At 14.6% G+C, this 25,701-nt stretch overlaps 2 protein-coding genes and 1 non-coding gene across 3 annotated transcripts, besides 26 other annotated features; 2 read left to right on the top strand and 1 right to left on the bottom strand. All coding sequences in view use genetic code 6, as the record gives it.

The window, feature by feature from the left end:
* Positions 1-1,633: 1,633 nt before the first annotated feature.
* Positions 1,634-1,677: a microsatellite.
* Positions 1,678-2,834: 1,157 nt separating this feature from the next.
* Positions 2,835-2,871: a microsatellite.
* A 199-nt stretch (positions 2,872-3,070) lies between these two features.
* IMG5_137430 (PAS domain S-box family protein) lies at positions 3,071-5,825 on the bottom strand (the record flags this gene model as incomplete). Its single annotated transcript, XM_004031778.1, has 4 exons — positions 3,071-3,924; positions 4,023-5,253; positions 5,352-5,640; positions 5,749-5,825. 4 exons carry the CDS (start codon positions 5,823-5,825, stop codon positions 3,071-3,073), a joined length of 2,451 nt encoding a protein of 816 aa, XP_004031826.1.
* Positions 3,215-3,249: a microsatellite.
* Positions 3,942-4,010: a microsatellite.
* Positions 4,426-4,463: a microsatellite.
* Positions 5,687-5,732: a microsatellite.
* Positions 5,826-6,350: 525 nt separating the features above from the next.
* Positions 6,351-6,452: a microsatellite.
* Positions 6,453-9,389: 2,937 nt separating this feature from the next.
* Positions 9,390-9,428: a microsatellite.
* A 385-nt stretch (positions 9,429-9,813) lies between these two features.
* Positions 9,814-9,976: a microsatellite.
* Positions 9,815-9,917: a microsatellite.
* Positions 9,921-9,985: a microsatellite.
* Positions 9,921-9,986: a microsatellite.
* A 735-nt stretch (positions 9,987-10,721) lies between these two features.
* On the top strand, positions 10,722-10,793 carry IMG5_137420. Its single transcript has one exon. It is a non-coding gene; the product is annotated as a tRNA-Pro (tRNA).
* A 1,541-nt stretch (positions 10,794-12,334) lies between these two features.
* Positions 12,335-12,364: a microsatellite.
* Positions 12,365-14,528: 2,164 nt separating this feature from the next.
* Positions 14,529-14,585: a microsatellite.
* Positions 14,533-14,586: a microsatellite.
* Positions 14,534-14,572: a microsatellite.
* Positions 14,546-14,575: a microsatellite.
* Positions 14,587-15,718: 1,132 nt separating the features above from the next.
* Positions 15,719-15,759: a microsatellite.
* Positions 15,760-16,643: 884 nt separating this feature from the next.
* Positions 16,644-16,676: a microsatellite.
* An 86-nt stretch (positions 16,677-16,762) lies between these two features.
* Positions 16,763-16,814: a microsatellite.
* A 2,970-nt stretch (positions 16,815-19,784) lies between these two features.
* Positions 19,785-19,853: a microsatellite.
* Positions 19,854-19,882: 29 nt separating this feature from the next.
* Positions 19,883-19,946: a microsatellite.
* A 787-nt stretch (positions 19,947-20,733) lies between these two features.
* Positions 20,734-22,557, top strand: IMG5_137410 (hypothetical protein; the record flags this gene model as incomplete). Its single annotated transcript, XM_004031777.1, has 3 exons — positions 20,734-21,101; positions 21,148-21,206; positions 21,320-22,557. 3 exons carry the CDS (start codon positions 20,734-20,736, stop codon positions 22,555-22,557), a joined length of 1,665 nt encoding a protein of 554 aa, XP_004031825.1.
* Positions 21,241-21,282: a microsatellite.
* A 16-nt stretch (positions 22,558-22,573) lies between the features above and the next one.
* Positions 22,574-22,616: a microsatellite.
* A 1,205-nt stretch (positions 22,617-23,821) lies between these two features.
* Positions 23,822-23,863: a microsatellite.
* Positions 23,864-25,615: 1,752 nt separating this feature from the next.
* Positions 25,616-25,701: a microsatellite.

Here is a 25,701-nt window from a genome sequence, read left to right as displayed (position 1 = left end):
CGATTTCCAAATAATAAAAAGTTTTATTTATTTTTGATTAAATGACTTAAACTTTAAACTATATTACGAATATTTCATTTATTATTGTTTTTTTTGTTTCCTTCTGAGTATTATAAAAAGTATTTTAAGTATTTTTTACTTAATTGTGTAAATACAAATTTTAAATACTTTTTATTTAATTTTAGGTATTTTATACATGGTTTTATGTATTTTATTCATTGTAATTATATTGGTTTTGGGTATTTTATATTTGATTTAATGTATTTATGCTAATATTTGATTGAGAAGTTAATTAAAAATTTTTTGAGCTTAATATTATTGATGTATATTATTTTTAGTAGTTTTTTAGGTCAAATATTAATCTTAAAAAAGGAATTATTTAATATAGATTTATATTTTTTAATTATTCTATTATTAATTTTTTTTATATATAAATAAAATGTAAATTTATTCTTTTTTACATAAAGAACAACTATTCTAGAATATGTCTTGATATATATTTTGAGATATGTCAGTTATTTATTATTGTTCTCCTAAAAAAATATAATTTTAATTCATCTAAATTTCTTATAAATAAGCAAAAGTACCAAAATCATTTAATAAATTTTATATTTTTAATTAAATATTTAAAACGAAAATAAAACCATTTCCATTAAATCCAAAAACTAATCTATTTTCTTTAATTTTTATATATTTACAAAAAAAAATTAATTTTTTATAAAACAAAAACATATTCATAAAATAATAAATACTTAAACTAATGATATCTAAGTTTCCTTTATGTTTAAAATTAGCAACCATTAAATCATGATATAAATAAAGTCCTTAAGGAATAATTAAATTAAGTGGTTTATCTATAATTTTATTTTTATCAAATTTGAATATTTCATAAAAATTTTTAGAAGCTTTGTTAATTAATGCTTTTTTTCCAATTAAAGATGTATAAATTACGCATGAATTTTAACTAAATACATCTTGTTCATCAATTTTTTTTTATTTTATTTAAAATTTTTAATTTTGTAATATTATTTTTTATCTAATTAAAAGTCTATTGTATTTGCAAAATATTATATTAATTACTCCATTTGCCTACTATTAGGGTTTAATTTTATGAGTTATTTGATTTTTTTTGATATTGTTGTCAAATTTTTATAAAGTTATATTGATTGAGTGTATATTTCATTCAATATAAGTAAATCACTACATAAAAAATTAAAATAAATAACAGTTTCTTTCAATTAAATATAGAAACTTTAATAAAATTCGTCAAAAATTTCTTCAAATTCAATAACTTCTTGCAATTTTAATTTTTAGTTTTCAATTAAATGTAGATTATTTTAGAATTAAACTTTGGATTTATTAATTAAATATTAAAAATAACTTTATTTAATAAAAGAAATTTTATTATTCAATTTGTAATTATATATTTAAATAATAGCTTTAGGAATGTTATTACTTATTTCTATGAGAAAATTTATATATGAATAAAAAGTAAATATATTTTCATATTTTTTTAATTAATTTTCATAAAAATTTATAATATAATTTGATAAATATTATTTACGGAAAATTTTAAAATTTTATTTTTGTAAAATATAATTCTCATTAACCTTAAAAATATAAAATAAAAAAAATATATATATATATATATATATTTATATATTATATTATTTATATTTTTACATATATTTTTTTTTACATTTGTTTAAAATTCTTCACAAAAACATTATACGGTTTAATTACATTATAATTAATGATTTAAAAAAATTGATTCGAATAGAATTCCTTCTTTTTATATATAATCATCTAATAGAAATGTAAATTAATTGAATATTTGTCTGATATAAAAATCTATTTTTTTATTTTTTATATATTTATTTTCTATAAAATCATAATAGTTTTAGAATAAATTTGTTTTAATTTAGTATTTCATATTGATTAATTTTAAACTCATTGTTATAAATATAAGTAAAAATAATGGATGATTAATTAATATTTCATTTTAGGTATATTTTATTAATAAAAGTAAAGTTATTAATGATAATATAATGCTATTAAATATTTAAAAATATAATATTTTTAAATTAAAATAAATTCCTTCTGTTTTTAATTAAATTATGTTAAAAATTTGGTAGATCAAATAAATAGATAAAAAGAATTCTTTATTAAAAATTTTTGTCGAAATTAAATAAATAAATTATAAAGTAAATATTATTAATTTGCCTTTAATTGAATATTTTCTTTGCAAAAAGTCAATTTATAATATTGAATAGTCAAAATCAAATAAATTTAATAAAATCGTGAATTTTAATAGAATTATTATATTTATTAAAGCAAATATTTTAATTATATATTATTAATCATTTATATCGAATAAAATTTGTAAAGAAATCTCTTAAAAAGGCAAATATAAAATATAGTTATAAATTGTTTATAAATATTTGAAAAAAATTATTATTTTTTGTCGAGAATATTTATATTTTTATCCAGTCAATAATACAAATAATAAACTAAGTAATATTAATAAATTTAAAATAAAACAAAATAAAAAGCTTGGCATTATTACATTATCATCAAAAAAAGAAATGTTCCCATAGCCAAACTTAATTATATTTAAGTACTATTTTATGTAGTAAAAATAATATTTTTAATCAAAAGTAATGGATTTTTCTTATAACAGAAAAGAAAATTCTTACAAAGATTTTATTTGCAAAAGAAAAAGACAGAAATAAATACTATTTCTTGGTATTTTATGTCCAAAAATTTTTAAAAAAATATCGTTTAAAATTTATTAATTATTTTATTTTAACATTTTCTTTAATTATATTTTATATATATATATATAAATAAATATAATATAAATAAGTATATGTTTTTAAAAAAATTTAAAATATAAATATTTTTTTTAATTAACTTAAATATATAATTCAATTTAGTTTTAGTTATATTATTATAAATAAAAACTAGATCACAAAATACAAATTCAAAATTTAATGCATTGAAATTAATTTAAATAAATGATGATATAAAAAACAGTTTTTAAAATATAATACAAAATTATTTATAAGTTTCAATTTTTATAAAATTATTTGTTTTTATGAAATAATTCAAATTCATATATATTTAATTAAAAATAAAAATTTAAATATTAAAAAAAAAAATTCATTAAAATATAAATAAAAGATAAAATAAAAAAATAGTATATTTTAATTTAAAAAATAATAATTATAAAAAAATAAATATAAAAATGTTAAATATATGTAAAAATTAATTGAATTTTTATTAATATATAAAATAAAATTTTAAATTAATTTTTATATAGAATAAAATATTAAATAAATAATATATACTAATATATATTTTATATATATATACTAAACATCATTATTTATATTTTATGAAATTAATTTTTATAATACAATATATAAATAAAATTTAGAGCTAAAAATAAGATTATATACTTTATTTTGATTAAATATATAAAAAAAAATGAGAAATAAGACAAATTAAATATATATAAATATATATATAAATCACTTAACAGCCTTTAGAATATTACCTTAAATAAAGCTTATTTAAGAGTATCATATTTTGTAATTATATTAATAGGAATCATATTAAGCATTCCTTTTGTTCTCCAAATTTTAATACTTAAGCCACTTAAATAAGGAATCCAAACAAAAGAAAATATAAGTAAAAATATACTTATAAAAATACTAAAAAGAATAATTTCAAATTTTAATCTAAATTTCAAATATATATCAATATTATATAAAAAAAAATCATTTAGTTAATATATAGAAGTAACAATGTATTACATTCCTTTTTCTAAACTAATAAATTCTTCATTGTTAATACATTAAATTTTAAACTCTTTTTATTTATTAATTGAATCGCTAAATTTAACTGAAATATCTCTTAAAGCTAAATAATTGATAGTAATATATATATATAAATATATATATTATATATATATATATATATATATATATATATATATATATATATATTTATTTATTTACTTTCTGTTAAAGATACAATAGAAGTTCTTAATCCTCTTTAAAGAATCCCGTTTAAAATTAGTTTACATTCTGAAATATTTGATATTAAAGATACATTATCACATATTTCCTCATCATCTATTAAATTAAAATATTTTTCATAATCTTAAAATGTATATGAGAAACCTCCTTTAAATGAAAAATATACTTATTTTTAATTTTCATGTATTTAATTTGCATAAAATTTCCTCAAATCTTAATTTTCGTATTATATTGGAATTCCTTCTACGATTTCTTCTAGTGTAAAGAGTAGATTAAATTTTAATAATGAAGGTCTTTCTAAAATATATTTTAAGTGTTCTTGTATTTTATTGATGCTTCTTAAAAAATCTTTTTATAGCGCATAGCTTATTATGAAGAATATAATAAATAGAAAAGAAATAAAAGAAAACGAAAAAAATATTATTTTTTATTTGCCAGCTTTTTAGTTTAGAAATTTTTCGCTTCTAAAGTTTTCAAAATCTTCATCTCCTTTAATTAATTTCGAAGTTGCTGCAGCTGCAGCCACAGCTGCGGCTTTTTCTTAATACTATTTTTGTAATTGTTTCTTTTTTTCTTCATCTTTATTTTAAATATTATCCTTTAATTACATTTTTTCATCATCTTCTATATTTTTTTTGGAAGGAGTATTCATTAAAGATTTATAGTTTGGGTTACCTGGTGGAATTTTTAATTACGAATTATTAAAATTTTGAATAATTTATTAGGGTGAATGGTTTTTTATCATCCTATTTTTTACGCTGTTAATTTCATATTATTTACTTAAGCTATTACTTTTAGAATTCAAATGCTTTTATTATTATTATTACATATTCTATTCTTATTAATAATTTTCTTATTTTATGAATAGTTGTATGAATTTATCGCATTTATAAGATAAATATTTTATTTCAACAATTGGAATATATCCAAATAAAGAAAGAACTCTATTGTTTGTTTTTATTACTTAAAATACTATAGGAATTAATATAAATTGAGATAAAATAAAAAATAAAATTCCGATTATCATTATTATAAGAAATTAAAGATCTGAATCTTATACTAAATTATAGTAAAAATTGAAGAAATTTTCAGAGATTTCTTCACAAGATTAACGGAATAAAAAAAGACCATTTTATCGTACAATAAAATAGTATATTTAAGTTGGTTCAATTATAGAAACTTATTAATTATTATTTTATAATTGAGGAATCTTTATATATGGATTAATAAATAAATATATATTTATATATATATAAGAATATCAAAAAATATATATATTTCATTTAATATTTTAATTTGTTTTTATACGAAATTAATTAATTAAGCGCTTTTTAAAGTTGATGCACTTGTTATATATTAAAATATTGCATCAGTAAATGATTTATATTCCACAGATGTTTCATTATTTTATTTTTTAGAATAAAATTAATATGGTTAATTATCAGGAGGTTCTTTCATTCTATTTTACATTTTTATATCTGCTTTTATAACATTAAATTGAACATCTTATAAGTTCTTAACATATTTTTCTAATTAAGTTTTATAAAAATTTTCGATATCTAATAAACTATTATTATTATGAGCTTATATATATCCACTTAGAAAAAATGAATAAATACATAAATATTAATATACTTATAAATTTATATATTTTTTATGTTTTTTATATATTTATTTATTTGTTATATAAATAAGTTTTTATTACTTTCCTAATAACCATAATTTTCTTGTATAAAAATTTATATCTGATAATAGATTAGATCTCATATATACGTATTGCATAGCATCTATGCCTTCCTAAATATCACTTTCTTCTTAAAGTTTTTTTGCTAAAGCAAAGCTAGTTAATGAACAAACAATTACCAATAAAAAAAAACTGTTCTTTTTAAAATAGTAATTTATTTAGGTACCTTTTTCTCACTTATTAATAATTTAAAATCTTACAATTATCTCATATCATCATTTAAACTACATCCTGAAATATTTGAACCCTCTTCTTCCTTTTCATTTTTTTATAAATCTAATTATTTATTTATTGCTAGATCATTATCTGTGATTATTTTATTATCATTTTTTTTTTTTTATTTATATGCAACATCTTCGTTTTGGTTTATTTCTTAAAATTTTATGATTTTTATATTATTAACATCTCCATAATCAGCTTATTATATTAAATTAACTTTAATATTTACTTATCGATATTTACTGTTGGTTTTTTTTTCGAATTTCTACCCAATTTTTTTCGATTAATTATCATCTTCTGCATTATTATAATTGTTTCCTTCGTTATTTATTTTTTTGTATTCTTCTTCATCATCTTCATTATCTTCATTATCTTCATTATCTTCATTATTTTCATTATCTTCATTATCTTCATTATCTTCATTATTTTCATCATCTTCATCATCTACAAGGAAATTTTATTAAATATAAACGGTATTTAATTAAATAATAGCACCCTAATGTGATTTCATATCCTCAATATTTTTTTCTTCGACTATTTCAGGTATAATCTAATCAATTGTAAAATCAGAAATATTCGAAGAATTTCCATATACTAATTCTGCAGGAATTCCAAACGAAAAATAACAACTTTAAGAAATTCCCTATATTTATAAATTATCTTATCTATAAATTAAATAATGTACTATTTCTTCCCTTTCTAATGTATTGTTAGATAAAAAAAAATCATTTTACTCTTAAATAAAACCAACTATTTATATTCCTTGTGATAAACATGGAAGTATTTTTATCATTAAAGTAGTCGGAACTATATATCCTTATTTATTTAAACACATAACTAATCTTTCTATTCCTATTTGACTAGAAGTTGAAGTATTTATGAATCTTTGAATAAATTTATCATGTAAATCTCCATATACTTTAGGCATTATTCTACTAATGTTTTATTCTATTAACTCGCTTTTTTAAAAGCCTAGAATTCTACTGACTTCGTTGTTTGTATTTGTTATTATTCCTATAGAGTTTATATTACCTGAAATTTATATAATACATGTGTTTGAGTTTTCTCCGTATTTATTTTTTTCGTGATCTAGGAATTATTTATTCGCTAGGTTTGATTTTTATATATATTCGGCTTTTTCGATTATTTTCTAACCTTCTTGCTCGTCATTTATGATTAGTTTTAGGAAATTCCCGTAGATTTATAGACATTTTATATGATTAGGATTCATTTCTTGTAGTTTAGTGAATTATTCGGCTGCATTTTCTAAAGTATTCGATATTTTAGAACCTAAAAGTAATAGTTTCTCTATATCAGGGGATTCTTCCTGTAATTTACTCCAAAATTCTAAATGGAAATTTACTGATTTTTCTATCTAAGCTTGAAAAATCACAAAATTATTATAAAAGCTAACTATATTATTCATCTCTATACTCTTATTTTCCTACCCCTTAGAGTCATTTTCGATTATTTCGTTTTATATAACGATTTTCTGCCTATAAATTGAGAACTCTTATTGAAAATTAGGCTTAGATTCCAAAGAAATCATCAACTCTTATAAAGATTTAAATTTATTTTATAGCTTTCCTTATTATATATAAGAATTTAATAAATGTAATTTAGACGATTTTTAGAATCTTTCTAAAGAATCTTATAATATACTAAATACAAATAAATACCATTTACTTGAAGATATATTATCATTATTATTTTATATATCTTCTTCTCTTTATTAAAAAGCCAAATTTTAACAATTACATTAATCTTAAGCTTTTGTACAATATCTAATATGATATTTCAAAACTCCTTCAAGTTAGATTCTTTCTAGCCTTTTTTTTCTATTTTCAATTAAATATATAAGTACATTAATATAACTTTCTATTTATTGTTCTTTTTTTAGACTTTTTGTTTATTTTGTTATATATGAAATATCTCTTCTTTTTAATAATGTATAGTATACAAAAGATATAAAAGGTATCCCCAAAACCATATAAATAATTCCTACATATTCATTTCCAGTAAATATACAAACAAAAGAACAACAAGAAATCCAAAAAACTACACAATCAAGTATACCTTGGATAATTTCTATACTTCTATTATAATAAATGGGGCATTAAAAGTAACCTTAAATAAGTAAAATTAGGTTAAAGAGCATTAAGAAAATTATAAATGGCTATTATAAATTAAAAGTTGAATCAAATGTTATATATATTGGCAGAATTATTTTTAAGCTGAATTTTATTATAGGGTATTTTGATTATGGAGCTGCAAAAGGTAAATTTGAAATCGGATTTAAGTCTGTATAGAGTCTTATGGAAAGTAAGGAAAAAAAAGATAAGATAAAAGTGGAAAAAATACTGATTGAAAAATGAACGAAAAAAATGCCTTAATAACAATCTAATTTTTATAAGCTTTTTAAACCCGAATCACAATATATAATTATTATTAAAATGTTAAAAAACGGAATAATTCCTATTGTTCTTAATATTATTATGTAAAAAGAAAGTATTTTTATACAATAAGTTGTAAAATTCGAACTTTTATTATTTTAGTGTGTTTTTTTGAAAAGTAAAACTAGAATTAAAAATCCCATTAGTATTTAAAGAAAACATGTTATATATAATATTACGTAAATCACCTTTATTTTTTTTTTAAAAATATATATATATATATATATAAATTTATATATAATTATTTTTTGAAAATAAAAAAAAACACTTGCATAACTATCAAATAATAATCCATTTATTTAAAAATAATAAAAAGTAGTCTATATTATACTTGTAGCATTTGAATCCCATAAAAATGTGAATTATGGATGTATTGAATAATACAATATTTAAAAACTTTCAATAAAGATTAGTAGTTTATAGATAAAGGGAGTTATTGTGGATCCTAAAAGTAAATCATTCATTAATTAATATATTATGTTTTTAATTTTTATTTCCATAAGTTGCCATTTGGTTTCGTCTTGGCCGATTTTAGTTATCATTATTTTATTTATATATACAAGTAATGATTTATTTTTTAATTATAAAAAAAGGTTTTTTTAATAAAAAATGAATAAATTTTTATTTTGAAAAATAAATACATTTAATAAAAATATTATAATAATTTGAAAATATCATTTTATTTAAAAAATCTAATTTATTTTTAAATACACAAATTTATTCTCTGAATTTTAAAATTGTTAATTTTTTTAATTTTAATTAACTGTATATATTATATTTTTATATGCTTTCCTTATATTTTAGCTTAGTTCGCTCTATTTTAATCTCTCAAATTTTAAGTTTTATTCAAATTATTTTAATTCTGAATCCCAACTGTTATTAAAATCATACGAATTTTCATAATTTGTTTAAGTTTAACTTTTTTATTAATTTAAAATAGTTTTATTTTTAAAAAAGTTTTATATTTTATTTGGCATAGATTATATTTAAAAATTATGCTTTATACATTTTTTATTAATTGTTTATTTATTTCTTTAAATCTTTAAATCAATTGTATTTAAAAATATATTTTAATTATTTTAATCTTTCAAAATGCTATTTTAAATTGAATTATGTTAACTAAAAGATGAATTTTATATATTATAATAAGAAATATTATCTTGTGTATAAAATTCTTTTCGTGATTATTAAAATAAAGAAACATAGTTATTATTTTTAATTTAACATTAAAAATTTTTTGGCGTATGATATTAAAAATTAAATGTGTTAGTAAATTTATTTTTTTTTAAAATAAATTTTTTGTTTTAATTAATAGTTTTATTATATAACTATTTTTAATTAGATATTAAATTTATTTATTAATTATTTTAATTATTATAACTATTAATATTACTATTATTACTATTATTATTATTATTATTATTATTATTATTATTATTATTAATAATATTATTTTATAAGTTTTATTTTATTTAATTATATTTTTTTTCTTTACTATTATTTTTTAATTTTTTATTTATATTTTTAAACACATTTAATTTTTAATTTTCAGATTAGTTATATGCATTTTCTGTTTAATTATTTTTTTTATAAAAAAAATATTTTTTTAATTATTAAATTTTTTAATTTTTTTCGTTAATTTTTTCATTATTTTTAATTTATGTTATTTTTTTCATTAATTCAACTTTTATAATTTATTCTTACTAATTATTTTGTATCATTTGTTTAAACAATTTTTTTTTATTTTTAATATTTTATTACTAATTTAATTTATTGATATTTATTGTTTAAATTTAGTTTTAATTCAGTTTTTATTATAATGTAATATTTTTAAATTCTGAAATCGAATTTAATTAATTTTAAAGTTAATTATTTTCTTAATAAAGAATATGTTTTTATTGTTATTTTAAATTTTTTATAGTATTTTAATTCATAATTTTATAAATATTTTTTTATTTTTTTATAAAAAAAAATTATTTTTATTTTAAAAGTAAAAATAATATTAAAATATTTAAATGAATTTTTTTTAGTTATAATATGTGTTTTCAGCGTTTGATTATATAATATTATTTAATAATTTTTTTTAATTATTTTCTTAACAAATAATAATATTTAATATAAAACTAAATTAAAATATTTATTTTATAAAAAATACAAGAAAATTTAAAATATATATTAATATTAATTATATCTTGTATTTTATCAATGTATTCTATTGAATTAATTATAATAATTTAATTTTATTTAATATTATTAAATATTGGGCGATTGGTCTAGTGGTATGATTCTCGTTTTGGGTACGAGAGGTCCCGGGTTCAATCCCCGGATCGCCCCATTTTTTTAAAAAATATTTTTTTTTAGTTTTTTTTTTTATATATATGTAAATGTTATTTTTATTAAATAAAAAAAAATCTTAAAATCTTAAAATATAAAAATATAAAATAATAAATGAATAAAATAATTTTTTCTAAAAAATAAATTTTAAAAAAATAATAAATAAAATAAGAAAAAAATATATAATAAACAGGTATAAAAAATTAAATATGTTTTTTATGAAAGTTTTTAAAATGGTGTTAAATAATAAAAAATAATAATATAATTTTTTTTGAAAAATATTCTATATAATTTTACTATGTTTTGCAAATATAGCTTAATTTAATATAATCTAAAATTTAAAATTAAATGAAATTCATTGCTAATTAAGTTATTCGAAAATCATTTAATATGATTACTTTTATATTTTAATCATATCTACCTAAAAACTTTTAAACATTATAATCCATTTAGGGAATATCTATTACATATAATCAATATAATCTAATGTTTATCTTCTACTCATAATAGTTATATTATTAATTTAGAAATTTATTTAATCTATTAATTTATCTTTTCTTATCACATAATTATTATTTTTTTAACAAAAAATATAAATAAGTTCACAAATACTTTATAAAATAAAAATATCATATTAAGGTTAAATAAAAAGTTTTTCTTATTAGGGATATTTTTCTGTCATTAAATAATCTTTTTAAATTTATTAATCTATTTACTAAATTAAATTACTAAATATTATTAAGTTTTCATTTTTTTCCATATTAAATATATTCAAAAACTAAGTTTTTTGATTTTCTATTTATTATTAACTTTACTATTTGTTAATAATATAGCTATATTTAATAGAATCATCAGAGTCATTAGTTAACAATTTCGTTTAATTTTCAAAATTTGTGATTTCGTTTGTTTGATTATTTTCTTTTAATTAATGCACAGTTTGAAAAATTGTTGATGAGTCTGTATCTAAAAAGTCATTTATTTATATTTTTATATCTTTTTTTTTTAGTATTTTATTATTAAATTTCATTATTTTAAATTATTGATTTTTTATTTATATTTTATGGTATTTTTGATGTATATTTATGTATGTTTTCTATATAAATATTTATTTATTCATCGTTTTTTAGAAAAATTATTTTATTGGAATTTTGTTTGAAAAATATGGTTTTTCCCTTTTGCTAAATGTACTAAATATTTAATATTTTTCGAAAATTTAAATCTTTTATATCTTTTTTTAATAATATTAATTTGAATTTTTAAATTAAATCTTCATTTTATTTTATTTGCAAATAAAGCTAGTTTATTATTTCTTCTTTAAATTTGATAAATGTTAAGTTTTATTTATTTTTAAAATTTATTAATAATGAATCTATATATAAATTATTAGATAAATCAAATAAATGTATTAAAACTCTTAACTTTTGGTTTATTTATGGCTTTATTTTATTTTATATTTAATTGTTTTAATGGAAAAAAATATTTTGCTGTTGATTATTTTACATATTTGATTATTGTAGGTTTAGATGGTGTTAATGCTTTGTTTTTTTTATATTTTTTTATATTTATTTATAAAAATTTTTGATCATTTTTATAAAATAATAAAAATTTATTTTTAAAAATAATATAATTTTTAAATATTTGTAAAATGAATGTTGAATAATAAAAATACTTATATAATAAAACAAAAATAAATAATAATATAAAATTAACATTTTATAATTATATACTTTTAGTATTTTCAAACACTTTATAATTTTTTATCTTTTTAAAACATTTATTAACTTTTTTTTTCAAATCATTAATTAAAAATAAGTAAATTATGATAATTATATACTATTTTAAAATTAATAAACTATATTATTTATATATTTATTTATAAAAAAATTTAAATTATTGAATAAAATGTTGACTATTTCTTTTCAATAACTTAAATAGACATAAAATATAGGAAACATTAAAGAATTAACAATTGATAATTTGTAATAAAATATACACAATTGAAATGTGAAAAATATTCAATATAAATAAAATTATTATAAAACTCTAAAATTTATAATTAATATAATATATCGTTTAAATTTTATTAAAGCAACTAACCAGGAAATAAATTAATTTTATATGATAATGATTTTAGGATATTCTTTAAATAATGCACTTCTTTATAATTACTATAATTTTAATTTTAGTAAGCATTCATGTTTAATATTTAACATATTTTTTTTTAAAGCAATAATTAAATATCTGAAAATGAATTAGAATTATTAGGTTTTGTAATATAAAATTGTTTGAACTTAAATTCTTTAGTGATTGATCTATTGTAAAAAAATAATAATTAATCTAATTTATATATAAAAAAAAGTAACAATTAAATATCAAAATTGCAGAAATTTTCGCAGTCAATTTAAAAATGTTCGAATCTTCAAACTTTTATTGCATATCTTAAGTTAAAATATATAATATATTAAAATTAATTTTCAAATATAACTAAATTTAGTAATAATTATTTGAATGATAATGGAATTGCTTTATTATCTTATAGTTTATCATATTTGACAAAACTTTAATATTTATCCTTGTTTTTAAAGTTTTTTTAAATTATATATTAAAATATACAACATTAAATAGTAATAATGATATAAGTGAATAAGGCGGAATTTAATTAGGCTAAAATATTTCTCAATGTAAAAGTTTATAATTTTTAAGTATTTATTTAGTGTATTTTTTTTTAAGTTAACTTAAAAAATATATTTTTTTTTAATTAAAATATATTTAAAGAAATAATAAAATAATGAATAAAGGATCTCATGGATTAGTAAAATACCTTTATAAATGCTAATTTTTAACCGAATTAATATTAAATCTTAAGTATTTTTTTATTTTGAAAAAAAAAAATTATAAAATAATTTATTAAATTATAATAAAAACAAGAAATAATTATATTTCATATACTGGTGCAAAATATTTAGGACATGGAATATCTTAATGTTAAAATTTAAAAAAATGTGAAATAATTTTTAAGTTTTAATATCCTATTTAAAATTATTTTTAATTTTAAAAAATAATTTAGTTAAAATCAAATCGGAACTTAAGGCGCAAAGCTTTTTGGAAAATATGTATCTAATAATCATTCTTTGCATAATATTTATGTAGATTTACAGTATTATAATAAAATATATTTATTTACTTTATTAAAAATAAATTAAATAAAGTTAAAACAATATTAAATCTAATGGAATAAAGGGGTTTTTTGAAAATCAGTATAAGAACTTAAATTTAAAAATTATGACTATAAAATTAAAGTAGAGTTATATTTAAAAAAAAATAACTTTACAAACTTTTCTAGTAATGAAAAAATAGAGAATGAAGGTATTATAGGTATCTCAGATGGAATTAAAAAATGTGAAAATGTCTAATAATTAATTTTATATTTAAAGTATATATTTTTATTATTATTTTATTTTTATATATTTAATAAGTGATAATAATATAGGTGATAAAGGAATTATATATTTTGGATAAAGATTAAAAACGTGTGAAAATTTGGAAAAACTAATATTGTATCTTTAGTAAAAATAAAATAAAATAAAATAATATAGAAATATCATTTAAAAAAAAGCAATAATATTGTAACAGATAATGGCTTAAATGGATTAAGTTAATAAATTTGGAAATGGCCTAAAATAAAAACTTTAGAATTACATTTGAAGTATATCATATAAAATAAATTTTATAATCATATTATATAAATAAAAATATATAAATATATATATATATATATATATTAAAAATATAAGTAATAATAAAATTAATTCATAAGGTGTTTAAAGTATCTTAGATAGTATTGGATAATGCTAATATTTATAAAATGTTACAATTTGTTTAAAGTTAAAAATAATCTATTTTTCATTAAATTTATTAAATTTAAAGTTTTAATTATGTTGGAATATAATAGTAGTTTATTAATGTAAATTGCTTAAAAAATATAAAAATTTTCTAAATCTATTTGTCGTAAATATAAAAAAAAAAAAATTTTAATAAATATTTTTTATATTAAAAGAAATAATTAAATAAATAATAATCATATTATTTAATTTTCTAATGAATTTCATAATCTTTTTTAATTATAAATATTAGTAATTGATTTAAGGTAAATATATATTTATTTCAATGAAATTTTATATAAAAATAGTAATAATAGTATAGATTAATAGTATACAAAGTATTTTTTCAAAAAATTAAGAAATTGTAAAGGACTTTTGAAAATAAAAATATCATATGAGTAAAATAAAATATATTTTATTATTTATAAATATTATATATAATTTATATTATTATTATTTAAAACTATATTTATTTAAATACTAAATAAAAAATTTATTAATAATAAAATTTTTACAATATTAAAATAAAATTAATTATCTTGATATTTTATTTTTATTTTTTAAAAAGCATAATTAAAATATTTTTATATATAATAAAGTAATAATTAAATATTTAATTGAAATTAAATTTTAATTTATAAATTTAATAATATAAAATCAAATAAAATTAATATTAAATTAATGCTTTTCCGCTTTTAATTTTTATAAAAATTATTTTCTTTATATTTTATTAATTATTTTCATTCTATATAATAGTAAAGTTATTAGCAGCAAATTATTTAGAATAACAAGATAACTACCTAGGCTTTTGGTGTTAAAAATTTGAATTAAAATTATTGTTTTATTATTGAATTTAAAAAAAATTAAATCCTTAATTATATAATAATTTAATATTTTATAATTTGTAAATTATTAATGTTTATTTTTTATATTTTAATTATTACTATACTTAAGATCATATAATTAAAGATAAATAAATTTATATTTATCTCATTTTTCATAAATTTTAATTAGTAATAAGAAAAAAAAAAAAATTTGCAAGTTATTTGTTTTATTTTATTAAAGATTTTTTTTCTTTTAGTTAATGTCAAATATAGGCTTATAAAATATTTACAAATGTAAATTTATTATTATATATATTTATTATTGAATTAATTAAAATAGAAAAAATATAAAAATATATAATGTATTTTTTTTATTATTATTAAGAATAATTAATTATATTTTGAAATTAAAAAAAACAATAAAATTCATTGAAATTTTGAAAAATTTATATGATAATAAGAATAAAATTTAAAATTTAAATTTATGTTATTAAAATGATACATATTTATTATAATAAAAATATATTTATATTTTTCTTAGTTTTTAAAAAAATAAAATGCATTAATAATTTTAAATAAAAATATATTTATTAAAATAAATATAAAAAAAATAATTTTCATATAATTTCTATAAATCTAAATATTAATTATTTAATATTTTTTTTATAATATAAAAAATATTTTATATATTAATTTATGATATATAAACATAATTTTTAATTGAGATTTTTCAGTTTAAAATTTTTTTGAATATCAAATATTTTTATTTATTTATAACTATTAACTATAATAAAATTATTAAATTTTTATTAGTATAAATATAAATAATTTATGATGATATTTACATCATATTCGTATTAGATTTTTTTATTTATATATAAATGATAATATAATTAAGGATATTTTTATTAATATTTATTTTATAGTGTTGAAATTAAAATTATTTATGCTTTTTTATAATATAAAAGATATATAAAGGGAATTATATTTGATTATTTTTATTATTTATATAGATAAATAAAAAAAAATATATATATATAATTTTAATTTCAATGAATATAAGATAATTTTATTAGTTTTAATATATAATAATTTTATAAACTTTTATATAAATTAATTAATGATTTAAGAATATTTATTTAATATTTTAATATATTTTATTTTTAATAAATTTATTTACAAATTTTTATAATATGAAATAAAATAATAAATCTAATAATCATTAAAATATTAATAATATATAACATTAAATAAAATTATCTACAAAATAATTATTATAATTAAATATTTATATATAAAAAATTTTTATAATAAAAGTATAAAAATAAATAAATCAATAAGTTTATATATAATTAAGTTTAGTCTTTTTAATAATAAAATTATCTCCTAAATAATCCTCCTCTTCATCGGATAGTTATTCTTAAGGAGCTTCCAGAGACCCAATTTCAATTTTTTCATATTAATCTTCATCTTATTAATTCAATTCATCTTAACAATTTTCATCCATTTATTTTGCTTTACATTCTTTTTATATTTTAGCATATTCTTAAAAAAGATATTCATAAACTTCATTAATTTCTTAAAAATCAAAGAATTCTTAAAAATTTACTTAAATAATTTTTTATAAAATATCCAAATCTTCTTATTTTTCAAAAACATACATAAGACCACCAATTCCAATAGATCTAACATTCCATTTCAAGCCTAGATAGGCTTAAAATAATGCATATTCAATACATTCCTCAAAATTGGGGTTATTAATATATTAAGGAAAATAGTTTTAAATAAAATAAAATACATAATCACAAGGAGTAATTAAATCAAAATTCCAATTTAATTCCTAAGAAATTTTTAATTCAGATTATAAAATATTAATATTGCTTATTTTATCGTTGTTTTTTCGATCAATTTAATTAATTTGAATCATATTTTTACTATCTGACATCTTTAAAGATAAATATAGGGAAGTTACAATTATTTCATTGCAATTTTCTAATGTTAGATCTTGATTATTATCTGATAAAAGAATTGAGTCTGTGTACATTAAAGAGAGCATTTTTTATTTTAAAGTTATTGGAAATTATTCTAGGCAAAATTAATTTTTTATACATATTATTGTGTGTGGGATTAATGTTTCTATAAGTTTGTATAAGCATTATTCCCGATATTTTGGAATGTTATTTTTTATTTTTAATTAAATTTAGTTATTTTCTCTATTTATAATAGAGGTTATTTCCATTTTATTTTTAATTATTATTATTATCAATATATGTTTGTTTGAATTTTTTTTTAAATTATTAATTTTTTATTTATAATATATATGTGTTTTTTACATTGGCTATTTTATTATTTACATATGTTTTATTTAATCTATAAAGAAAATTATAATTTTTATTTTTTATTGATTTAATAAAAATATATATAAATAATAAATAGTTAATTTAAATACAACTAATTTAAAAAAATATATAAATTTTATGTATCTTTTATGCTTAATTTGTTTATATATAAATAAATATATTAAATGAAAAAATTAAAAGACAAGCAATTATACACAATAACACTAAAAAAATATATAATATTTTTATAAAATAAGAACATTTTTCTTCAAAAATTAATTGATTAAACAAATTATTTTTCTAAATCTTTATTTATTTTAATTTATATGTTTTTACCTTATAATTTGACATTTAAATCGCTAATTTCTTGTAAATAAATAAGCTATTCATTAATTAAACAGTAAATATAATTAGTTTAAATTAAATCAGAATTATTAACTAAATATGCTACTTTTATATTTTCGTTTTTATTTATAAATTTATTTATAATTTTTTCATTATCAATGTAATATTATTAATTAACTAAAAATAAATATTTTAAATTATAATTCATCATTTTTTCTTAAACTAATTAATATAAAGTACTAAATATTGACAAATTTCCGGAATAAATCACATAATAACTATTTTCGAAAAATTAATTATCTAATTGCTTCCCAGTTTATAAATCTATTAAATTTTATAATTCATAGTTTTTTTAACTCAGAATTGACTCTGCATTTTTCTTAAATAGTTCGTCTCTTTCCCTCACTATTTTCATAAAATCTTTTCGGTTTTTTTGTGACCAATAACTAAATATTTATATACTAATGGAGATAAAAGAAAAAATCGGCAAACGTTTCTCAATGGAGGACGCTATTTCGTTGCAAAACTTATAATATTACGCATTTTTTAAAAAATAAAAATTAAGAAATTTTTTATTTGTTTAATTTTAATATTTATAAAGATATTATTTTTATTTATTTTAAAATAAAATTAAATTATAAATAATTGATTTAATAATATTTTTGTTATTTTTAAAAAAATTTATTAAAATAATATTAAAAATATTTTCTTTTATAATGACAAAAAAATTTAATATATTATAAGCCATGAATAAAAGATAAGAGATTAAAATCCTAAAATAAATTCTCCTCTTTTAAAAATGTAAAAATAATCAAATTATTTGAGTTTAATAACAATCAAATAATTATTTTCGATGGAAATTCTATAGAAATGAGTTATTTTTAAGAATTTTTTTTTTAAATAAGGCATATAAGTAGAAATATGATTTACTTTCTAACTTTCCAAAATAATTAAAACAGAATAAAAAATACATAAAATAATTATTAAATATAATAATTAAAGATTTAATAAAATAAATTTCTTAAAAGAATAATTTAAATATAACAACCGATAATAATTAAAAAATACTCCTTTAACAACTAACACATGTTAAAAATAGAATATATTTAAAACTGTATTAATGATTTTTTTTTAATTTTGACTCTTATTTATTTCTATTATGATAATATTTCTTATATTATTTAAACTTAGATGATTTTTTATGTAATAAATAAAAAAAATTATTTGCTAATATTTACGATGTATATAAGATATTTTATAAAATAGTTATTTATTAATTAAGATTTACAAAACCTTAATGAAATTATTTTAATAAAAGAAAAATTAGATATTCAAATTAAATAATAATATACTAATACTAATATTTAAATATAATATTAATCAATATAAATATTAGTTGAAAAATATAAAAAAACTAAAAGTAATATTATATTAAAGGTTATTAACTAAATTTAGTAGAAGAAAATTCATGTTTTTGCTTTAAAAATTCCATATTTATTAAATTGAAAGATAAAAATCGTTATTATTTATATATATATTGTGTATGTATTGCTTTTTTATAAAAGGAATATTTATTATGTGTTTAAAATATATAAATAATTAATTTATATTTATTTTGTATGTAAATTTGCTTTATGATATTTATATTATTTTAATTTAAATTTATTTTATAATTATTATGTTTTTATAGTTTAAATCACTATATAATTTATAAATATATATATAAATATATATATATATATATATATATATATATATATATATGTAAACAAGTTATTTTAAGTATATATAAAATAAATAAAAAAAAATACATATTATAAGTAATATTAATAAAAATATTTTGGTTGTATATTATATTTTAAAGTAAATAATACTCTCTTTGTATTCATGATATTAAGATAAAGATTATGTTATTTTTTTTAAATGTAGTAATTGTCATTACTTTCACACATAGTGTATTACAGACTGCTTTAAGAACTAAATTTATTACTTTTTTGTATGTTTATTATTATTTTAATATTATTTTCCTAAACTTTTTATATATATATGAAATATCAATTTTTTTTTTTTAATTTTTTTTATACTCAAATATAAATAATTAGAGTTATTAAAAAAATAAAATTTAAATGACAAAATATTGTTATATATTAAATTTAAATTTAAATATCATATAATTAATATTTTTTTTTTTTTAAATGTATTTATTTTTTATTTTTATTTATAAATTTAGCATAATTTATCCCTTGCATAAATCTTAAAATAAATATATCAATTATTAAAATTTTGCATTAAATTAAAAAACATTTTTTATTTTTTGAAAATTTAATTATAAATAAAGAATGCTAAGTTTATTAAGTCTTTTGTCATAAAAAATAAGTGTAAAAAATAAAGAAAGACTTTAAACAAATTAAAATTCAGAAGAATAAGAATTTTATATATCTAATGATACAGAAGTATTTACTATTTATTATAAATTTGATAAAAATGATTTTTTTTTTATAGTTAAAAGTAGATTCAATAATTCCTCAAACAATAAAAGAAATATTTTAAAATGTAAATATATAAAAAAATTCAAAATAAAAATAATTAATAAAAGATAGATGAGTTTACATTTAATTGCTTTTAAATGAAAGAAATTACAAAAGGAAATGAAATTTAATTTTTATTAATTCATTTATTTAATAGATTTTAACTTTTAAAAGATTTAAATATAGATTTGAGTACATTTTATAGATTTACAAAAGAAATATAAAAAGGATATAGAGATGTACCTTATCATAATAAACTTCACGCTTTCGATGTTTTGTAAACTCTTAACTTTTTTATGATAAAATGTCAGTTTTCGTCTATAGCGAATTTATCAAAATTAGAATAAGCTGCTATGTATATATCGGCAGCTGCGCATGATTATGATCATCCGTATGAATTAATAATATATATAATATATTTAATTATATTTATAAAGTGGATTTTCAAATATATATTTGAAAAATACAAAGAATTAATTAGCGATAAGATATAATGGTAAAAAAAATAATATTAAATTATTGTAAAATAAATATTATATATTATATATATATATATATATATATATATATATTTATTTTTATTTTTAAATTTATTTTTATTTTGTATAGATATAAGTATATTAGAAAATCATCACGTAAGTTCATTATTTATTATTTGTTTTAAAGATGAAAAATAAAATATTTTAAAAAATTTTTCGAACTAAGATTATATTTAATTTAGACATATTTGTATTAGTATGATTTTAGCTACTGATATGACAAATCATTTTAAAAATATAGCCAAGTTATAGTAAATTTTAAGTGAGGAAGGGTTCTCTATAAATGAAGAGAATAAACTTTTTTTTGCAGAAGCTTTATTACATGCATCTGACATTAGTAATCCTATGAAGCATTGGGATGTTAGTAGTTAATGGGCTGTTTTGGCTAGCAATGAGTTTTGCAATTAGGGAGATTTAGAAAGGGCTGAAGGTCTAGAAATAAGTTATTTATGTGATAGATATAGTGTTAATTTAGCAAAAAGCTAAATTAATTTTTGTGATTATATTGTAAAACCGCTTTTTGAGAAATGTGTCGAATTTTTGCCTTTATTGTAAGAATACATATAGAATTTTGAATAAAATAAAAAAAGTTGGAATTAATTAATAGATTATTATGATTTGAAATTAAGTTTTTTATTTTTTGTTATAAAAAAAATATATATTTTTTTTAATTCAAAGAATAATTATAAGAATAAAAAAGTTAAAATGAAAAATAATAATAATAATAATAAGAATGAAAAAAATTTTTTAAAAATAGATTTTTTATATCAATTTTTTTTTCTTTAAAATTAATATAAAAAAATATTCATTTTTCTATCTATATTTATGTTTACTTTTTAATAAAAAAACTAAAATATTATTAATATTTTATTAATATCATATATTTACTTATATATAATTTTAAATATTTTTAATACTAAACCTTAAATTTAAAATTTTTTATTCTTTTATCTTTCTATATTATTTATTTATATTATATTTAATTTATTAAATAATTCAATATTATTTTATTTTTTTAGTTTTATAATTCTGTATTATTTAAAAATAATTTTTAACTAAAAACTTTATTAATAAATAAAATATTATAATTAAAATTATATATTTTTAATTAATTTTTATAAGAAATTATATATATTAACAACATCTTAAAAATTATAAATAATAATGCTGTATTTTTAATTTTTGACATTTTAAAATTGTTAATTATTAAAATAATTTTAGGTTATCTATATAATATTAATTATTAAAAATAAAAATAATTAAAATTATCTTAATTTTCTATATATTTAAAAATTATTATTATATTGAGATATAAATATATATGTATTTATATATATTTATATTTATATTTATATTTATATTTATATATTTACTTTATTAAATAATAATTCTTATAATTTACATTTTAAATTTCTATAAATAAATTATTCAAAATTAATACTAATATATAATATATTTAAAATTAAAATTAATATTATTCAAAATATATAAAATACTTTTTTTTATGAATATTAATTTTTCCTTAATTATTCTTATTAAAATATATAAAATATTTTTTTATTCTTATTTTGATTAATACTTTAATATATTATTGAAATGCAATTATTATTAGATTTTTTTTTAAGAAACATATCTTTAATTATTATAATTATTTAATTTATTTAATCAAATTTTTTTTTAAATATTTTTCATATTAATAAAGTTTTTAAATTTTTATAATAATAATTTTACTATTAAAATATTTATATATTTTTATTTAACATTTTTTTTTTTTAGTTTATAACTTATTATTAGTATAATTATTATTTTTAACATTTTTTAAATTAATTTCCTATAAAAATTTTATTTTTATATAGTTAAAATAATTTGTACTTTATTTCAAATTTAAATTTAATAATTTTTCATAAATTTCTAATTTATTTTTTTATACTTCCTTAAATTTATTTTATTTTATCTAAAAAATTTATTATAATATTTTTTTTATGTCGTTTTTAATTTTTTTTTATTTATGTTTTATTATATATAAATAATTAAATTCATTATGTTTACTCTTCAATATAAATTTTAATTCTTCTTAATTTTTTATTTTATTTTAAATAATCAAAATTTTAATTATTTTATCAATACATGGTATAACAAATTATTAGTTAGAGTCTTAAGTTTTAATTATTTTGAATAAAGTAACTAATATACAACAAAAATTTAATTATATAATTATTAGTTTGATTTTGAAAATATTTACAAATTTAATATAAATTATTTATTAAAATATTTTGTTTATATATTATTTATTATGTAATTTTAACAAATATAATTATATTAATTGTATTTTAATAAAAAATACTATTGATTTTTAAGAAAATCTTGATTTATGAAATAATTCAAAATTAAATAAATCCTTAATAGTTAATATATTTTATTTAAAAAAATATTTTATTTTTATATTTTAATATAAAAAAAAATTTTTTTGATATTTAATCAAATATATTTTGTTTGATAAATAAAAAAATAATATTAAATTTAAAATTATTTTAAATGATATTGATTTTTTACGATTTACTTATAACAATTCTTTAAATATTTTTTTTTATTTTTTAGACAATTTTTTTTATTTATAGAAGTAATATTTATTATATAATTTCTATAAAATATATTATATTTTTTAAATAAAAGATATTAATCTTATAATTTTAATTTAATTTAATTTTGTTTTTAAGTATTTCATTTTTTTATATATTACAGTTTTTAATTTTTTTAATCTTTTTTTATTAATTTTTAAAAAATCTAACTTTTTTGTTATTCTTTTACTCTCATTTAAATTTAGATACACAATCTATTCTAGGCAATGTGTTTTCCGTTTTTATTTTATAAATTCATTAAAAATAAATATTTTAGAAAAATATAAATTAAAAATATAATGAATAAAAAATTAATTATGATTGCTGTTTATTAACTGTAGTATTAGATGACTGCAGCAGGATTTTTAGGAAAAAATGCAGTAAATGACTTAGTGGAGATAAATTATTAAGGAAGTTAAAATATTATTTCTAAAGGATTTTTTATAGTTAAAATATTGATACAATTTCATCCTAAAATAAAATAAGTAATTTTTATTTATTTGATATCTACTCTTGGGATTAAGAATAATTCTTTTTTTCTCAAATGGAAAAATAAAAATTATTTGAGTTATATTTGTGAATACATGGATAGAGGGATTAGAAATTAATGCGAAAATTCTTTTAAAATAATAACCTTAATTTGAACTATAATTCTGTTCTAAATTGATGAAGCCGATGATAATAAACATTGGAGTGTTATAAATTTAATCTTGAAAATTTTCTTTGATATTTAGCAACATAAATAATAAGCAAAGCAAGTCTAAAATGAAAAATATTCATTATATTATGCAAAAGAATAAATAACTAATAATTACATTTTTTATTAATAAAAGTATATTAAGAAAATATACTGTCTTAGAGTAAGATATTATGTGAAAAATATAATATAGCATTGTTACTTGTAAGAGTTAAAAATTTTAAAAGGAAAAAGTGATAAAATTAGACTATTGATAATTAATAAAATAAAGGAGTATCTTGGGTACTTTATATTTGAGTAAATAATTGTGCAGTTTTATAATCTTAATGTAGTTTTAAATATTTAATTGTAAGTATGTAATAATATTTCTTATACTCCTAATACTATATAAAATATTTTTTATGTTCACTAAATATAAAATTTTGGTTTATATTATTAAGAAAATTACAAAGGATAACTAGATCTATTAGCAAATATATTGATTGTAATTCAGGCATTTATTTTTTCGTTTAAAATAATTTAAGGATAGTATTCATTGAGTTTTTTAAAAAGTAACTAAAAAAAACATATCATAATGGATAACTAAAAAAATAATAATGAAATAATTTATATTATTTTAAAATGGAAATTTTTTATTATAAGTTTCATTTTTATTGTATTAAAAGAAAATTTAAATTAAAAAAAATAAAAATATATAAATCTAAATTATATTATAAAAAATTTATTAATTAAAAAAATAATTTTATATCATTTTTAATTGATAATAAAAATATATAAATAATAATTTAAAAAATGAAAATTAAAATTACAAAGTATAAAAATAAATTAATATATTTGTTCATAATAAAAAAAAATTAATATAATATAAGTATTTTATTTAAAAAATAAATACATAACTTTAATTTCATATAAAACTAATATTTTTTTTTTGTAAAATTTTTAATTCTATGATGATAATTTAATTATTATATTATATGGATTCTTTTGAATAAATGCAATATAAATAAAAATAATTTAATACAAACTAATAAGGTTTAGGGTTGGGTTAAGTGTTGGGTTTGGGGTTGGGGTTGGGGTTGGGGTTGGGGTTGGGGTTGGGGTTGGGGTTGGGGTTGGGGTTGGGGTTGGGGTTGGGGT

The sequence above is a fragment of the Ichthyophthirius multifiliis genome (assembly GCF_000220395.1).
Source record: "Ichthyophthirius multifiliis unplaced genomic scaffold scaff_1120509251068, whole genome shotgun sequence".
In the NCBI taxonomy this organism is placed as follows: domain Eukaryota; phylum Ciliophora; class Oligohymenophorea; order Hymenostomatida; genus Ichthyophthirius; species Ichthyophthirius multifiliis.
The sequence above is the reverse complement of the archived record's forward strand: the minus strand, read 5'-3'. Positions and strand labels throughout refer to the sequence as shown.